This window comes from Falco cherrug, chromosome 3 (genome assembly GCF_023634085.1).
Source record: "Falco cherrug isolate bFalChe1 chromosome 3, bFalChe1.pri, whole genome shotgun sequence".
Taxonomy (NCBI): Eukaryota; Metazoa; Chordata; class Aves; order Falconiformes; family Falconidae; genus Falco; species Falco cherrug.
The window spans coordinates 46,934,358-46,951,247 of record NC_073699.1 but is presented as its reverse complement, the minus strand read 5'-3'; the positions used below and the strand labels follow the sequence as shown (position 1 = coordinate 46,951,247).

General features: G+C 39.4%; 1 protein-coding gene across 5 annotated transcripts in view; it reads right to left on the bottom strand.

Annotated features, from left to right (window-relative positions):
- Window positions 1-1,436: 1,436 nt before the first annotated feature.
- Window positions 1,437-16,890, bottom strand: part of TOX (thymocyte selection associated high mobility group box) — a 225,191-nt gene continuing 209,737 nt past the window's right edge. For all 5 annotated transcript variants that reach the window (XM_005443215.4, XM_055705182.1, XM_027811164.2 and 2 more), the window contains 3 exons: window positions 14,389-14,775; window positions 5,182-5,333; window positions 1,437-2,893 (listed from right to left, as the gene is read on the bottom strand). In XM_005443215.4, coding sequence (XP_005443272.1) covers window positions 2,857-2,893; window positions 5,182-5,333; window positions 14,389-14,775 — 576 coding nt within the window. In that variant the 3' untranslated portion in view covers window positions 1,437-2,856. The remainder of the gene's footprint in view (window positions 2,894-5,181; window positions 5,334-14,388; window positions 14,776-16,890) is intronic.

The following is a 16,890-nucleotide window of genomic DNA, read 5'->3' as shown; positions in this document are numbered from 1 at the left end:
TTATTTCCCTGGTTACTATCACTTTGAAAAATGTCTTTATCATATTTACTTGCTGTTACTGTGTTGCTTCAGCGTGTAGGTTGTTTCATTCCTGTGTGCTTTCTCATTATTGTCATTATGACAGATGGTGACTTACAACCAGTGGCTCGGGTATGTGTGTTATTCTGGTGCCTAAGCCACAGCACTTCAGTGAAGAACGGGGCGTACCCTCATGAACTCCAGTGGAGTTTCACCTGCTTACAAGAAGATGTCAACCTGCTAGGCTCCATCCATGGACAAGTTGTGTCTGCCAATACACAGCTGAAAACAAATAGCAGACTGCCCTTGACCAGCAACCATTGCTTTTTCCAAAGGCCAGACAAGAAGAACTGACATTTACGCGTGGAAGTGGGATCTTTCCTTTGCAACAAAGTGGCATCAGCATAACCCTGGCCAAAACTGCTGCTCCTCCAGCACAGCTACCCTGTTGGAACAGGACCCAGGCACAGAACCACACACAAAGCACTGGCTGGGTAAGGTGCTGTATGGTAAACACAACGCAGGCTTCCCTTCTTACAGACTGAGAGACAACAAATAGCCAGAGGTTCATACAGAATAAGTATTTTATTCATGATGTATTTTTTTTATTTACATTAAAGTTTTCTTGTATTTTGAACTCCGCATGGATACCGAAATTAACAACTTTATGTGACTGCGCACCTGCTCTAAAAGAAATGAAGATAACACAGTTCTTTTCCATAAAAGAAAAAGAAAAACTGCCTGTCAAAATCAAAGCTGATTTTTCTTGTCCCCAGTAATTATGTTCTCACTTTAGAATTAATATGAATGGAAAATGTAGTTTACTATAATATAATAAATAGAAGACATTGGGTAATTAGTAGTGCTGGTATATTTCTAAAGTACTAAACAGACAAACAATAAACTGTGAATTTAATCACAAATTCTCATACAGTTTCAAGACAGGAAAATTAGAGCTCTCAGCTACAGTCATTTGAGTAATCACATCTGATCTGCATTATTTATTAGTTATTACATGCCAAGTGATTCCGATTGTACATTGCCTGAAATCATTCAAAACCAAGCATGCCTTTGTTTCTGTTTTGTTTTTAAAGAAAAATCAGTGGCACTGCATAATGTTAATTTTATCCGAGTTGCTTGCTTTATTTCACATAGAAAATACAAATCAGTAGTAATCTCCATTAATTGGACAGGCATTTGGGATGAAATCCTCCAGAAATGTAGTTTCAGAGCTATCCCTGATCCAAAACATTGACAAAATACCTTCTTTTGTTTGTTTGTTTGTTTGTTTATCCCTTTCCCTGTGGCTGTGAACTTACCTTTCACTTTAGGATGTATTTGTGATACACTCCTTAAAACTCTGTAGGACATTTTGAATGTATAATAACATAGCTGAATCATATTTGGTAATATTTCTGTTGGTAATGTTTTTATTCCACTTGACTAATTAACCAAAACTGATGAAGTTCCAAGAAGCAGCATTATGCAGTTTTATTCAGTTAGTTTTGTTGGTTCAAGTCTTAGTTTTGGGCAACTTCCTGCTACAATGCTTTAAAAGGGGAACTACCTAAAATGCCTTTTTAAATTTTTTTTTTTAAATTTTCCCTTAACAACCAAAGAAATAGAGAAATAAGTATTGGTTACCTTCATTTTCTGCCAGTAAAGCAGGTTTGGTCTTATATATGTCACTGTAAAAACTAAATAAAATATTCACATCAGTTGTGAACAATTTGTGCCAGCAAAAGTTAAAGCGTCAAAGAAACTTCTTTAAAATGCTAACAAATTTACTTACAAACACCTATATTTATTATTTCATAAATAGGCGCAACAGGTTCCATAAAAAAGATTAAATACAGACACAGTATGAAGAAACAATAATACATAGCCATATGTAAAGGTTATAATTTAGCTGTCTCCAATCTGTTTCTGCATCTAATAAAATATCAGGTAAGCATTTGGCAGTTTTATACATAAAAGGACTTAAATGACATTTACTAACCAGTACACATAAAGTGATTTTCTTTAAAAAAAAGAAGCATTTTTTAGGCAGTACAAAATAAATGTGTTGCTCTTTATCAACATTAGGTTTTTTTCCCTAGTTTTTTGTGTTTATTTCATGCAACAAAGCCAATATTTTTAATTAATATCATTTGGGAATATTTTACTTTTTTTTCCTCCAAATACTTTGAAAATATAGAACTATTAGTCAGTTGTTTAAAAATGAAGTAAAAATATGAATGTTTGCCAATTTAACCCTTATTGTGAAATCAATAAACTGGAATGAGCCAGTTTCAATTACAATTAGCTACAAAAAACATTCACATTTTATACTCTAGGAGAGTGTAACATAGATGCTATTTACAAACTTGCTATGACTGCTACATCAAGCCATTTAAAAAGTCTTTAGTAGTTTCATATAAACACCCATTATGAAAAACCAATGGAAAATCCAGGACTTTTATCCGAGACATCTACAGTTGCTAAGGCAGTTACTATCGCAGCACTTCACAGCAAAAACCAACATAAAATCTGAATGGTCCAAGTTTCCTTCAGGGAAGAAGAAAAGCAATGTCCGTTAAAGGATCTCAGGGTAGGGATGGAAAAGGAGGAAGAAAGAGAAAAAAATTTTTTTTTTGGGGGGGAGGGTGGGGAGAGGAGAAAATGAAAGAAGCAAGACTATTTTTTCCAGAGTGGGTGACCCACAAGCTCAAATAGTCCTAAGTGCTTAGCAACTTGTATTTCCTAATAAAATGCAGAACTGCCTTGACTGCATAAAGCAATCCATGATGAAAAGACTCCCCTGCATTCCTCAGTGGAAAGGAGAGGTGTTTCAGATTTTCAGGTAAGGTACAGTGCTTTGTCCCTCTGCATGCCCCTGTTCAAAGAGAAGAAGAACAAAGGTGATTTTAAAAAAAAATTGTCATTTTTTTTGTCCTGTTCTTCCAAAAAAAACCCCACAACCCTACTGCATGTCATTCATTCCAAGCATATCACTGAAGTATGGCTGCATTACCAGAGTAATAAAAAGAAAAATCTTAGTGCTATAGTGGCATGTAGCTACCCGGAGACCTCATCTAGCTCTAAACTACACAGGACCGGCACATGGGTTTAAGCCCTGGTTTGGGATAACCTGCAGTAGTGGGCTGGTAGCACTGACTATCCCTCCCTCACAAACCATGTAGGTACAGCTGACAGTTTAGCACAGGTCTCCCAATGATACTCCATCAGCACCTTAAAGATGTGCCCACTTCCTTAGAGGGCAGGAGAGCTTAGCTACATGAACATGGGTGCCAGCAACTGACATCTCTGACCTATTTTATCTAGTAGTAGAGCCATAGCCAAAAAATGATGGTTGGCAGGTTCAGGTAAGCACATGGAAGGGAACACAGAAGCTTCTGGCAAAGCCAAGTAGACCAGCTCTCTGCTGGAGACTAGGCTCTACGGGAGACCTTCCACCAACGCGCTATGTCTGGCACACTTTTACATTCTGTTCTTGCTGGGTTCCAGCTTCAACTGAAGCATAGCAGTTCAGAGCAAAAGAAGTCGTTTACTGGTTTCTAAATTGGAACAGTCTGTAGAAGTCAGAAAAAACATATAATGTAAAGCAGAAGAAGCATCACTGATGGGGCTTGGTTCACACTGCAGAGTTTTTCTGGGAGAGGCTTTACTCTTAATCTCCTGCTTCCTCACCAAAACCCAGGCACCACTTATGTTCTTCCACAGCTTTACAGTTTACTTTGTTTGCAGTCCAAGAGCAGCACAGAGCAGTTTATGCCAGTGCTATAGCAAAGACAGGTTAAATCCATGCACACAGATTCACACAGGCATATCTACACAGTATGTACAGGGTCTGCTCAGAGAAAGCTTCTGCTGATGGAAAGTTATGCCTAGTGGGCACCAAGAGGGCACTGCTGGGAGTGTTTGCACATTGTTTTTTCCAGAAGAGACCAGGAATCAAAGCCACAGGTGATTATGGCTTGTTTGACAGGGGACAGTCTATTCAGAGCTCAGTGTAAGTGGGTATAAAGGTCTGTGGGCTGGGCAGGCTCCTACGAGGGCCTGCAGCACAGATCAAGACATTATGGTGGTACAGCACAGGAGCAAGACTGTTCCACTGAATAAGTGGGCAAGTCATGGGGCAACAGTGATAGGTACAGGGGAAAGTGATGCTGCTTTGCAGGCTAGTTAAAGCCTGCCACAGTGTCAGCAGGTCCTAGTCAAGGTGTTGTTCTCAACTAGTAACCAGAAAAGATTTTTGTTCAGTTCGTTTGAGTTCCAGAAACAAAAGCAACTTTAAAACAATAATGCAAGTGAATTTCTTAGTCTGATCAAATGTAATGGGTGAAACTGGTCTTTAATTCTGCTTTGTGTTCATTTGTCTGGGTTAGATTTGACACTGTGGTAGCAATCGAGAGCTTTTATCTGCCATTGTCTTGAGGGATTCATGACAGGGTCAAGGGGAGGTTAGGCTGATGAGCATGTTCACAAGGCACACTAGGTATAATTTAAAACTCAAAAGATACCTTCTGTTCAGAGTCTTAAACGTTTCTAGACAGTTTTTGGGACAGTTACATGGCTCCACACAAACCATGCTGCAGAGGAGCTTAGGGTTTGAAGGGGCTACTAACCTTATGGCAGAGTCATAGAGTTCCTACAGGTATGGTGTTTTGGTTTTGGTTACAGTCATGTGATCTTCATGCCATTCTTTTCCATGTATCTTGTATCCCATGCATCACCCCTGCATCTCACTGGTTTGGGTTTTCATGACCCAAAGTAGTTTTCACTGACAGCAAGCTCTCCTCAGCAATGGCATATTTGGAGGAAACAGTTCATGCCATTTGCCTCTCAAGTAGGAGGTAATGATCTTAAAACATCTTTCCTACACCTTTTACTTGAGATTTCAGTTCTGATTTTCTAAGGAATCGAAGTTCTCTAAGACCAAAGGGTATCTGCTGTGATAAGGTGACAACAATGTCTAATAAACGTATGTATTGAAAAATTGTTCTCCCACAACAGCTAACTGCTGAATAAATACAGTGCCATCAGAGATGCACTTCTGAAATACTGTATGGAAACAGGCAATAAAGTTGTTGCCAAATTCTCTAGCAGATATTTGTGTCATGAACGTTCCTCAACACAAGGTGGCATTCACTGGCTGCTTACCCATTACTGCAGTAGTCATTATTCCAGTCCACAGTCTGTGCTGGAGGATTTCTGCACCCTGAACGAACATACTCCATTGCTTGGGTAACAACTTGTGCAGCTGTTGATGTTGGATTGATGATATTCTGATAGTCAGGCTGAAGAGTAAATCCCTAGAGGAGAAAGCAAGTACATTACAATATACGGAAACCAAGCAACAGGTTGGGTCCTTAGAAAAAAATCCCATACTGTGAAATGGTAGAATACTTTTCCAGGTGTACTTTAGGTTATCAAACTTCAAATAGAAAAAAAAAATAAAATATGTGTAGGCACTTTCTAAGTTTTAAAATCTTTCTTTGGTTTGAGAAATGAAACACTGCCAAATTGTTGTTAGCTATTGCACAGTTCACAGGATGGAACTAAAAGGGAAAGAGCAGAAACAATTCAAAACCAAGAGAACAACTCAATCAGCACTGTGGCAAAAAGGTCTTTTTGCTCCTTAGAGCTTCCATTTAGATTAAACGTAAGGATACACACTAGTCATTAATTCCCAGAATATGCAACTGAATCTTTTTGAAGGATGTAGGCAGCAGGTGGCTGACTGTTTTATTAGACTACACCTATTCACATATTGTTCTCAAAACCCTTTTTCTTCATTCAGTCACAAAGGGACCATCTGCTGCTTCTTTTATTTGTACTTCTCTCTCAACTAAACAGAAATTCAACCAAAGCTTTTTAACAGTTGTTGGACTAATGTAGTGAAAGTAGCAAAGAATAACTTGCTTTTTGAAACCAAGAAGACAAGGAACAAAAGTGGAAGTTACAAAGAGACATCTAACCTGCTTCCTGAAATATCTGTCATCTGAAGTCATAATAATTTTTAGCTCTTTTGATATACGAAAATGTTTAAATATTGTGTTTCAAAACCAGTGGAACAACTGAAATTTCAAGGCTGCTGTATCTGGTTCACCCTGTATAAATGTACATCATGTTCCTGTAAAGTTAGAAGAACTACATTGGGTAAAAGTATGGGAATGCTGTATGAAAGCAATTGATGTCTGTTGAAAAAAAACCACACAGCAAACTCCTTCCTGGGGCAAGGGCATACAATTCCCACTGAAGTTAACTGGATGTGTAGCTGTTAAATCAGAAACTAAACTCGACCCAAGGTACCCAGTTTGAAAACCCACTCCTTCTGGCTGAAGTCCACATATAGAATGGAATTAAAGCTCATAGCTTTTAGTTTTAAATTCTAGTCCATGATGTATGATCGCTTCCTCTCCACAGCCTTTATTAAGACAGAAATTTTGTGGAGATCTGGGTTTTATTTCTGCAGGCTTAGCAAGTCAGCCATGCTACCTTTGATCCAGATAAATGAGTATTCGGAGTTTTCACCTGCCCCCCCCCCCCCCCCCCCCCCCCAGCTCCCCAGCCACAGAAATCAGCTTCCTTCACATGTAACATGTCACTTTCCTCTTCACATCCCTCTTTCTTGGTGCATTGCACCCTGGCTCTTCCCCAGAGGTCCCGCGGGTGTTCTGCCCTGCTGTGCCTCTTGTGTACACTGTCACCTCACCCCACGCCTCCTGATCACAAATTTTAGCCTAGGCCATAAATGAGTGCAACTTTCTTCAATAATCTTTTCTGTACAGAGAATATCCCGAGTCACACTTCAGTACCTCAAATGCTTTTTGAAGTCTGACTTTGTCCCTGGTGACTCCAAGGAACAGAATATTAGTAGTGGGCAAGTTCACAGCTGAATTCTATATCTAGTTGTCATTTAACTTATATATTGTCCTGCTAATAAGGGAAAATAAAACCCATCCATGCGTAACACCCATGCTCTGTACACTGCCTTTTCACCTACACATCAGGCTGCCTAAACAATCCCCATGCCTGCAACAGATCCAAAGGAAACTCTGAGCAGACCTCCCAATGGCTTTCATCGGAGTTCTGGGTAATTAGAAGGCAGAAAAATGGGGTTTTTATATCACCATCATAATTTTTATACAAAACATCACCCATAAGGCCTTTCTAATTTATCTATAAGAGGGAACTAACCACAGAAACACTTCCTACCCTCAGGCACTCAGGTTTACCTTTGGTAGCAAAGCCCCCGAGCTATCTCTTATCGGTCTTTATGAAACAATCATATATATGAGAAAAACATGCTATGAGGCCAGTAGCTCCAGCAGGGCTGTGGCAAAGCATGCAAGTGAGCAGGCACAGACTCGAGTGCTCATGCTGCAAGGACAGTTCTCCCAAATCAGAGGAAGAGACCATCAGTGCAGCGTCTGTTCCATTTCTTCTGGACTTAGGACAAATAAATAGCTTAGATGTCAGAGTGTGGTCCTGTGGTTTAAATGACAGCTTGGAACTGGGTGGAGACTTATTCTCGTATCTTTTCAGGTTTTCTGTGTGACCACAGCCAAATTGCTTTGGCTCTCTTCCAGCAAAGCACACGTGCACGTGTGCTTGGACCGAACTGATACCTCTCATGTTAAGGCTGGGACCACGGATCCAGACTTAATTCTCCTATCTGCAAAATAAGGGGTAACGACACTTTCATCTAGCACCTGGCAAGTCTGTTTAGTTTATAACTGCCTGGGATTGGGGCCTGTTTCTTAGGACATGCTCACATGATAAATTTTAACATGGTGCAGAGATATCTGAGCCAGGTTCCAGCTCCAGAAGCAGCGGAGCTGCTGCAGCTCGGCATTCCCACTGGGGCTAAGGGTTACCAGAATACCAGCAAAGTGGGTGCTGGAGAGCACGCTTGTTAAGGCAAAGTAATTAAAGAAACCTGAACTCAATATGAAGGACTGATAAAGTATGGTGCTGTTTCAGATGTAAACAATAATTACTTCAGCTCTTTCATCAACAGAAAAAGCTCTGGAAATACAGATCTGTACAACAGAAGGAGACAGCCTTGTACCAGGCTTGTAGTAAATATTTGCGTATTATTTATCTAAGCCCTTAACAAACAATGATGAAATAAAAGTGCTCAGAAAATGAGTACTTCGAGGTCTAATTAAACAATGCTGAATGTTTTTGCATTGTAATGCTCAAGAGAAAATCATCAACTGTTTTGCCACATGCCTAGAATTTTAAATTTCATTTTCTTGTTCCAGATTGAAATAAAAATAGGGAACTTGATAAAGATTAATTTGATGTCAGGAGGGACATTTGCTCTTTAATTAGATTTCTGTAGCCCTAGCAGTTTCATGGTGCCACTGTAGCAAGTCCTAAAAAGCCTGCAGCAGAACTAAACAGTGATCCTCATCTCCACACTTTACTGGGAACTAATTTCATTTCCTGCCTGTCTGGAGAGGTATTTTCAACAGGCATCAATGTTTTTGTCTTCACAACTGATTTATTCATCAATCTCAATGTGATATTTTAAACCTTTAAATTACATCCAAATCCTAAAGCATCTGTTTATTACACAAGGAAATTGAAAATCTGTCTGTGTGATATCATACAAAGATTTTTCCTTAAGGTTATAAAGGAAGTTGACAGATATTAATGATTTTTTTTTTCTCTTGACCTCATTCGAAGACAAAGCTTAACAAAAAAGAGGAAGAAATCTGGACAAATACAGCAGGTCCCTGAGTTTACTGTATATAATATATGCCAGAAAAAATGAGGCTATTATTTTTTGCAGGCTATGCAATCATCTTGCTGTATACATTTATTTTCTAAAGGAAAAGAAATACCTAAAACTAGACCAAAATGAGTTATTATTATTTTTTTTTTAAAGTGACATACATTAATCTTCTGCTTCTTTGTTATGCATACACTTGCAGCCATGGTTACTAGACATTAAGAGTCTAGTTTTGCTTGCACTACCTGTGAACCAAAGTGGGACAGATTGTAATGGGACTCACCATCCCACCCAATGCCTGGGTGAAGGATTTTGGGCAGGGAAGGAGATGCTTGCAGTAGGGCTACTTAGAAGGGTTCCTTAATGACTGGGCATATTTGGTAGGGAGTGAATCCTTGGTCTCATCACGTTCCACACAAAGCAGCACAGTACAATGAGCTGAAGAGTGGAGTATGCTCAGAAAGCACAAATGACTGTGTGAGTAGGGCAAGGAAAGAACAACTTTGCAAGAGAAAAGGTTGTAGCTTCAGACACTGTTTTAGCCTGAACTTTGGAGAAATCATGCTGATTTGAATGGCAAGGGTTAAGATTCAGACCATCTGATCCCAACTAAGTAATAATTAAATACTATGTCAAACCTAAGAGTCAGACTGGATAGAAGCAACTCTGCATCAGTTAAAAAATTGTACAGTGATAGAATGGTCACTTCAGCTTCTAATGAAAGAAAAATCACGCTCTTCTAATCCACTGTGATTTTTCCAGTGTGTCAAAAGTGGATGAAAGAAAAACTGCTACACATTGGATTTAGACTTTAAAAAAATAAAACTTTAACATGGCTTTAAAAAAAATAATATTTTTTAAAGATACAGTATATTTCAAAAATAGAAGTTAAATTTAATAAAAATCGGTATTTAATTTAAGTATCAGAGTAGAACTAAATGGTCTGTTTTTAAAGTGTAAAGCATTCACACTGTAAACGAGCACCCTAAACGTCTACAGCAGTGCCCATTGTTTGATTTGTTCATTAACTGTTTTGGAAAAAAAAGGAAAAAGAGACTAATTTGTCTACTTTTCAGAAGTTACAAAAAATATTTAGATAACTGAAAATAGAGAAGATTGTTTAAAATAAATTTTAAAATATTTACTAATGCTAGGCATATGACCCAAATGCTGATACTTAAATTTTACTTTCCCTTGTACATTCAGAACAATTTGGATGCATTGCATCAGCTGCATACTCCACAGAATTAACTGATTTTAAGGCTAACAGAAATTGTCCAGTAACTGTGGACTTTTGGCTACCAGCACTTCGGATCTTCGTGATGTGCTGTAGTTTTTGTGGACTCCTGGAGGAGTCTGCCCTTCTCCAGCTGGCAGTCTCTCTTGGTTTGGCAGCTGCACACATGCAGGCAAGGACTTCTGGAAGCAGAGGAGGACGTGCTGTTCCCTGCGGAGCTGATGAAGATCAGCACATTGTCCTGGCAGCAGTGGGGGCAGAACTCTCTCCACAGGTCAGCAGTTCTCATCAGTCCCTCCTCAAAGTTACACACAGAAGGAGAGTTTGTGGATTTCATGCACAGTGGTTTTGGAGAACTCTGTTCCTGCCTGCCAGGACTGAAATCTCAATCTTTATGTAATTTTTCTTGGATCTGGCAGTCCTACAGGTATACCAGATGGTCTTTGATAAGAAACTATCCTCCCTCTCCTGGAGAAAATGAGTAACCAAATCTCCCTGAGGCACAGTGTTAAAGCGAGGGATCTGTACAGAGCAGGGATTCCCAGAGCCTGCTACAACTGAGCATCACACTAGTAAGCCACGAAATATTTCACAGATGGATGTTGGGAAAAAAAGGGAAAAAAATCAGAACCCACCATCAGTGGGAGCCATGACAGCTGCTTTTAACATGTCTACAGCACAGCTGTCTGTTTGCAATGGTGGTGTCCAGCCAGGTGAGTCTGCGAATGCCTGCAGTAGAAGACTGCTAGGAAGCTGTTGGCAGACTTACCCTGCTCTTGTCTATTAAGCTTCATGCTGCAGCATCACATGAAAAAATTTACCTTATTTTTTCTTAAAATATATTAGTCTGTTTGGTTTGAGCAGTGGGGAGGTTTCCAAAAAGGAAAATATCTCCTGTTGCTAGTCACACTGTAGGGAGTGGGATGTTAATTAGTTTCTGTTCTTGCTGCTTACATAAATTAGATGCCCGCTGGAGTCTTTGGAAAAGGCTTAGGGTGGCCACACCTTTAGCATGGAGGAAATCAAGCAGCTGAGGGAAGACAAAGTGAAAAAAAGTTGAATTAAATGCAGTTATGGCTTCTGCTTTACCAGATTACATGTTTTCCCATTCTTCTTGGCTGTCTCTTTACGTAGCAGAGTGGTCTACACCGTGCTGCTGGAGACTGCACCTCGCATCCAGAGTCCTCCTTCCCTCTGCACCATGGGCCAGACATACAGGGTGATGCCTCTTCTTTGTCCTCATTGCTGTTGAGTCTGTGCTGTCATCATTTGGAGGGCTTGCGTTTTTTTCCCACCACTATGTCTTTGCCTCTTTAACATGCTCTGTGATCAGCAGAGTGCTCAGTTCTGAACAGAGGGCACAGCAGAGCTTTTTGACAACTAAGTCAGAAAGAGGCCTTTACTTTCAGGTTATAGTTTCTGGATTTCTTGGTATTTGCCTCATGGTAGCCAACCTGTCCTCCATGCTCTAATGCAGTAAAAAATCCTGGGGATAGTGTTTTCTAAAATTTCTTGAGTATGACTAGAAAAAGTCACACCTAAGAGACGAGACAGGATACCACTGTTCTGCTCTGTCATGGCAAATCATGGTGTAGTTAGTAAACCTGCTGCTGTAAGATTTAGCATACTTTTTGCTTTGTCTCTGCCAACACCACTTTTTACAAGAAATGGATCCTATATTTAAACTCAATTCACAAACTATGTAAACTGTTGTATACTAAAAAATAAAATAAAATAAAATAAATATTACAAATATTCCAAAGTGAAATTACACAGATTTTCCACAGCTCAAAAGTTGTGTTACTTTGAAACAAAAGCATGACTGTAAGAGGTAGAAACTGGTTTGCAGATGTTCCACAGTGCTCAGAGAAATGTTGTTAAGATTGGCAGTGTAGCATTTCAAGAGGTAATAAGCACCTGTCACCTTGAGTGAAGCTCAGAAATACCTCACCTTGGTATCTTCATTACAAGCATCAGCCTTTCTGACTAAGTAATAGAAGTTGGTAAAAAGTATTTTACCTAACCTTTCATGAGTTTAACAGTAGTCAGCAGAAACACAGAGGTACAGCATTTTTTACTTTACTGTACTTGTACTTAGTAAAGCAAAAGTATCATCGTGGGTCTACATGTTGACTTCTAGACACCTGTTTTCTACAAATTAGTATCCTGTGTTTTCTCTTAAGTTATTTCTCTTGAGAAATAACTCAACTGCATGCCAAACAGCTCACAGATGAATGAAAGTACTCTCAAGCCACTGACGCACACACCACACGCTACAAGCGTGCAACTTGGTAAAATAAAACAACAGAAGATTCGTATTATCTTACCTTTTTTGTAGTATGCAATGGTTTGGAATACTGCCTAAGTGTTTAGATTCATATAATAATGGTGATGTTGTATGTATACATATGTAAGTATCTAACATCTGTGTTGCATCTTATGCTAGCCCCTACAGTACTATTAATTAATAAATAAAGCCAGATTTTCAAATCTGTTCAGTAAATTACGCCTATCAATGATACTGGAAAGACATAAGGGGTTTGATCTTCTGTAGTTCTGCGCTGGACAACTAATGTACAACTGACACTGAGCTTGGCAAATGAACTGAACTTGGAAGACCGAATCACTTTGCAATAAAAACTTGCTGAAATATAACTACACAATCTCAATAGGCTGCTGTCACAGATATCGTTTTTCGTGTTTGTTGAATGAACCAGGGTATTGCATTGAGTCTCTGTTCATTGCTTTGTCTCTCATTGCTCTGAGCCTCCAGGTTCCACCAGGATTGCATCACGCATAGGCTCTCCAGACAGACTCTCCTGGCTCACCAGTGTAGGACTTTCTCTAGCTAATTCTAGCTGCCCAGGCTTGGGGTTAACTATTGTGTTTCTCTGAGGCTCAAGCATGGGCTCTCCCAGGACACTCACACCAGGACGCTGGGTTTCTAATTAATAGGAAAACCTTCAGAAATACACAACAATAAGATACTCCACATCTGTGTGATCATAAGTCTGTTTACGCTGATCGTGAAAAATTGGACTAGGAAAAAGTTGTAAACATTTTACAAATTTTCCTTCCTGTCTGACTACTCCAAATTACTCTTGAGACTAAGATCAAAGTCTCTGAAAAAATCCAGATCATCCTAAGCACACCTTGGTTTACCTTCTGAACAAGTAAATTTATCAGTCCAGATTGCTTGCAAATCTTCTCCCGCTGTGCCCCCCTTTGCAAAATTCTTTTCCTGTTGAATTGTTCTCTCAGCTAGAAGCTATATTTTGTGTTCAGATATTTCCATCTCTAAAGACCAATCTTGAGATGAAATGTTTCTGGCTTGGAAAGCAAATGCAAATGCCTTGTTAGCGAAGGTGAATTTATACAAACATTCAAAACATGCAGCAAGTTCATGACTACGTATTATCAACCAGAACTGACAAGTTTTGTGTATACAAATTTTGTAGATTCTTGCAACTCCATCAAAATTTTTTTCATTCTAATGCCTCTTTGCAAAGCAAGATCTTACAATTGATAGTCACATCTCATGCAATACAAAAGGAAATTTTCTCTCATGAAATCACCAGAGTTAATCTGCTCTAACATCCCATAGACCTGGGCCTAAAACCCACAATACTATGGTTGGCCTGCATTAATTCAAAACTCCTAGGAAATGTATTGAGCATCAACTATCTAAAACACAGAATGAGGGAAAAAAAAAAAAAGAAGAAAAGACACCATATCGGGATACTGGGCAAAGCCCACTTATTTCCAGGAAAAAAAAAAAAAAAGAAAAAAAGAAGAAAAAAAAGGTACATTTATCTGGCAAAATGAAGTTATGAATACAGAATAAGCTAACATTTTTGTTTTCACTTCATCTAGCATGCTTAACACAGCCTGTGTCGCTTCATGTTCCCTCTGACTGTTCCATGTCACAATCGGCACCAGGATAACAGCACAAGCTATAATCCTATCTTTTTCTAGACGTGCCTGCCTTTTGTTTGTAAAATGTTTCCTGAAGATTTAACATATCACTTACATTTCAGGGTACTGCCAGATTTGCAGATGGATCTATGGACACACTTCTATTTAAAGGATGCCTCCGAAGTTTGGGGGGGAGACACGGCTAGTGTTCAGAAGAAAGTGATGAACATTGCTGCTAGCACAAACAGTTCCACTGAAGTTTCCCATCATCTAGGTAAACCCATTCATTCATTCTTGCCCTTGAAAGACTAAGCTCTCAGACTATACTACCCCAGTTTTCAAACCCTGCAAAATTAAAGCTGAGCCATAGCTCCAAATCTCCCTCACCATGTCAACTTCTGGATGACTTCCCCCACCCTCCCCCACCCCCCAAAAAAATATTTCCCCAGACAACTGAAAAGCTCAAACTTACTTGCTGCATTGTAGGTGAATGTAAAGCAGACTGGACCTGCATTGGTAGCTGGTTTCCGATGGGCTGCTGCATTGAAATTGGCTGGTGCTGCTGGATGTTGAGATGCTGGTGCAGGGGGGGGCTGATCTGAAGAGGTGGCGGTGGGGACACAGCCATGTTTGCTATGGAAACAGTCACTGGCATTTGGTTGTTAGGCTTGGGTGCTATGTTACGGGGGATATTGGCATGCATGGCAGTGATGTGAGGATTCATTCCTGGTTGTTGTTGGTAGTGGGAACTGAGGTACAGTGCAGAGTGAGCCTGGGTGGGCCCATGAAACACTGACTGCTTTGAATTCATCATCTGAGGTTGTGGGGAGGCTTTGACATCAACAGGTTCACTGTAGCTCTGTTGAGAAAAACAAAACACAGACAATACTTAGAAGCTGCAAGACGCTGCTGTTCTACCTGCTGAAGTCTGTTTAAGAGTCACATCATGGGAAACACATATCTGGACCATAAAATTGTCCTTGGAATGAAGTTTGGTTATTACATGAGAAAAAAGAATCCCTTTTACCTTACACTTTTCTCTTCAACATTCTAAAAAAAAAAAAAAAAAAAAAAAAAAAAAAAAGAAGCTAGCTCCTCTGTTTCCTGGCCTAGCCTGACATTTTGCTTTTTCCAAACTTGGAACTGGATTCACTGACCTAATAACCTACACAACAAAGACAACCAAGCCTGTCACATCTATTCACATAAACAGCCGCTACTATTGTCCTAAAATCTGATGGCCTAGTTGAAAAGAGATTCAGGAGGGTGGGTTCCAGCAAAAGTCTGCAGTGATCTTTGACATGCCTTGTTTTCCCAGCTGCAAACCAGGGATAAGAATTTCAGTGTCCTTTACCATATATGTTGATAACTGCTAATAGTGCTTTATTAGTTAGCTAACATCACGAAGAGGCTAAACCCCATCCACAGTTGTTCTATTGCACTGAGTAAAGGTTGCTAGTTGCTGTGCCCATACCTTCATTCTGAAGTATTCCATGCTGGCATGCTATCCAGCCCATATCAAACATGTTTCATGAGCCATGCATTCAGAAACGTAATTCTGAACAATTTCACCTTTAGCAAGACTTCCTTTGTTAATCCAGTTCATAAAGTTCTGAGAATTCTGTTTAAAACTGATGTCTATATAAATGCTAAACTGTGTCAGACACAGGTAAGCTATTTTGCTAAAGCTGGAAGAATACTGCACAGAATATTAGAAAATGCACAGATTTTCAAAAACATTTTGGTCTACCCTGATTTCTTAAAGCTGCTAGTAATAAAAACTTTCCATAAATGAATGTGAATTTTAATAATACTCTTTTTATAATATTTATAACTTGTTACATTTGATTTAAACTCAATTTGTTAAGTTATTTTCCATACCCTTGTTTTCTTAGATCTTCTAAGTGCTAACCCTGTGTGCTCAAATAGATGATGATAAAAAATTAAGAATTAACTCCCATGAGCTTATAGGTGGGAATCATAATTTGCAGTTAAGTCATACTGGGATTAATAGTCAGTGAAAGGTGAAACATGCTGGAAAAAAATGGCAGAAATGTCCCTCTGGAGAAAGAAGTCACTTTGTCAAAACAAGGACTGAAAGATGCATATATGCCCTTATTCTGTGATTTCCATGTCATGTTTGCTCAGTTTACAAGTCAGAGTAAGTTTCATGTTACTCTCAGCACTCCAGGGGCGGTAAAGTCTATTTGTATTCTTTCTGAAGGATGTACCATCACCAACAATCCGCTGACACGCGCGTTACTGAAATTGCTTCATTATATGCTATGAGAAAGATGAGAAAGATAACTTCATTTTCCCTAAGTATAGCTGCAGTTCTATTAGCAAAACCCCATTGTTTTCTCCAGTAAACTAAGGACAATTAAATGAATATGATAAAATGAATGAAAATCTCTGCCTCTGTGGATCAGCCTGGATCTGTTCCCATGTGGGTGTACACGTGTGCAATATGTATTATACGCATCTTCGCAGGATTCAGATACAAACATAAAACCCCACAGACAGTATATGATGAAACATGAAAGTAGGTGCAAAATCTGCCAGTTTTTTGGTATTATTTTCAAAACACTGAACTAATGTTCATGACGGCATGAGAAATTTCCCCCCTTCTTCCCAGCTGTATTTTTAGGGTACTCGCGTGAGTGTGGGAGCAAAGACTGGAAGGTTTGCTGAAATTCAGAGAATCAGAGGAAGGTTTACTAATTAGCAGCATGGTCAGGTCCCTCCTTTTGAGTGTCACAGGCTCTTTACACATTACAGGAGGTGCATGATGTGCTCTTTCTTGAGAAACTTGAAGTTTTACTGAGAGCGTCATTCCCTCACAAAAACAGCTTGCCTTTCCGTGATGCAGCTGGCAGGCTCTATCTGGTCCTACCAGGGGTAATTGCTCCTGAAGTGTCTAAAGGCAGATCAGTTAAACAATTCCTCCCGGTGATGAAGTATCAAAGTGCCTTTG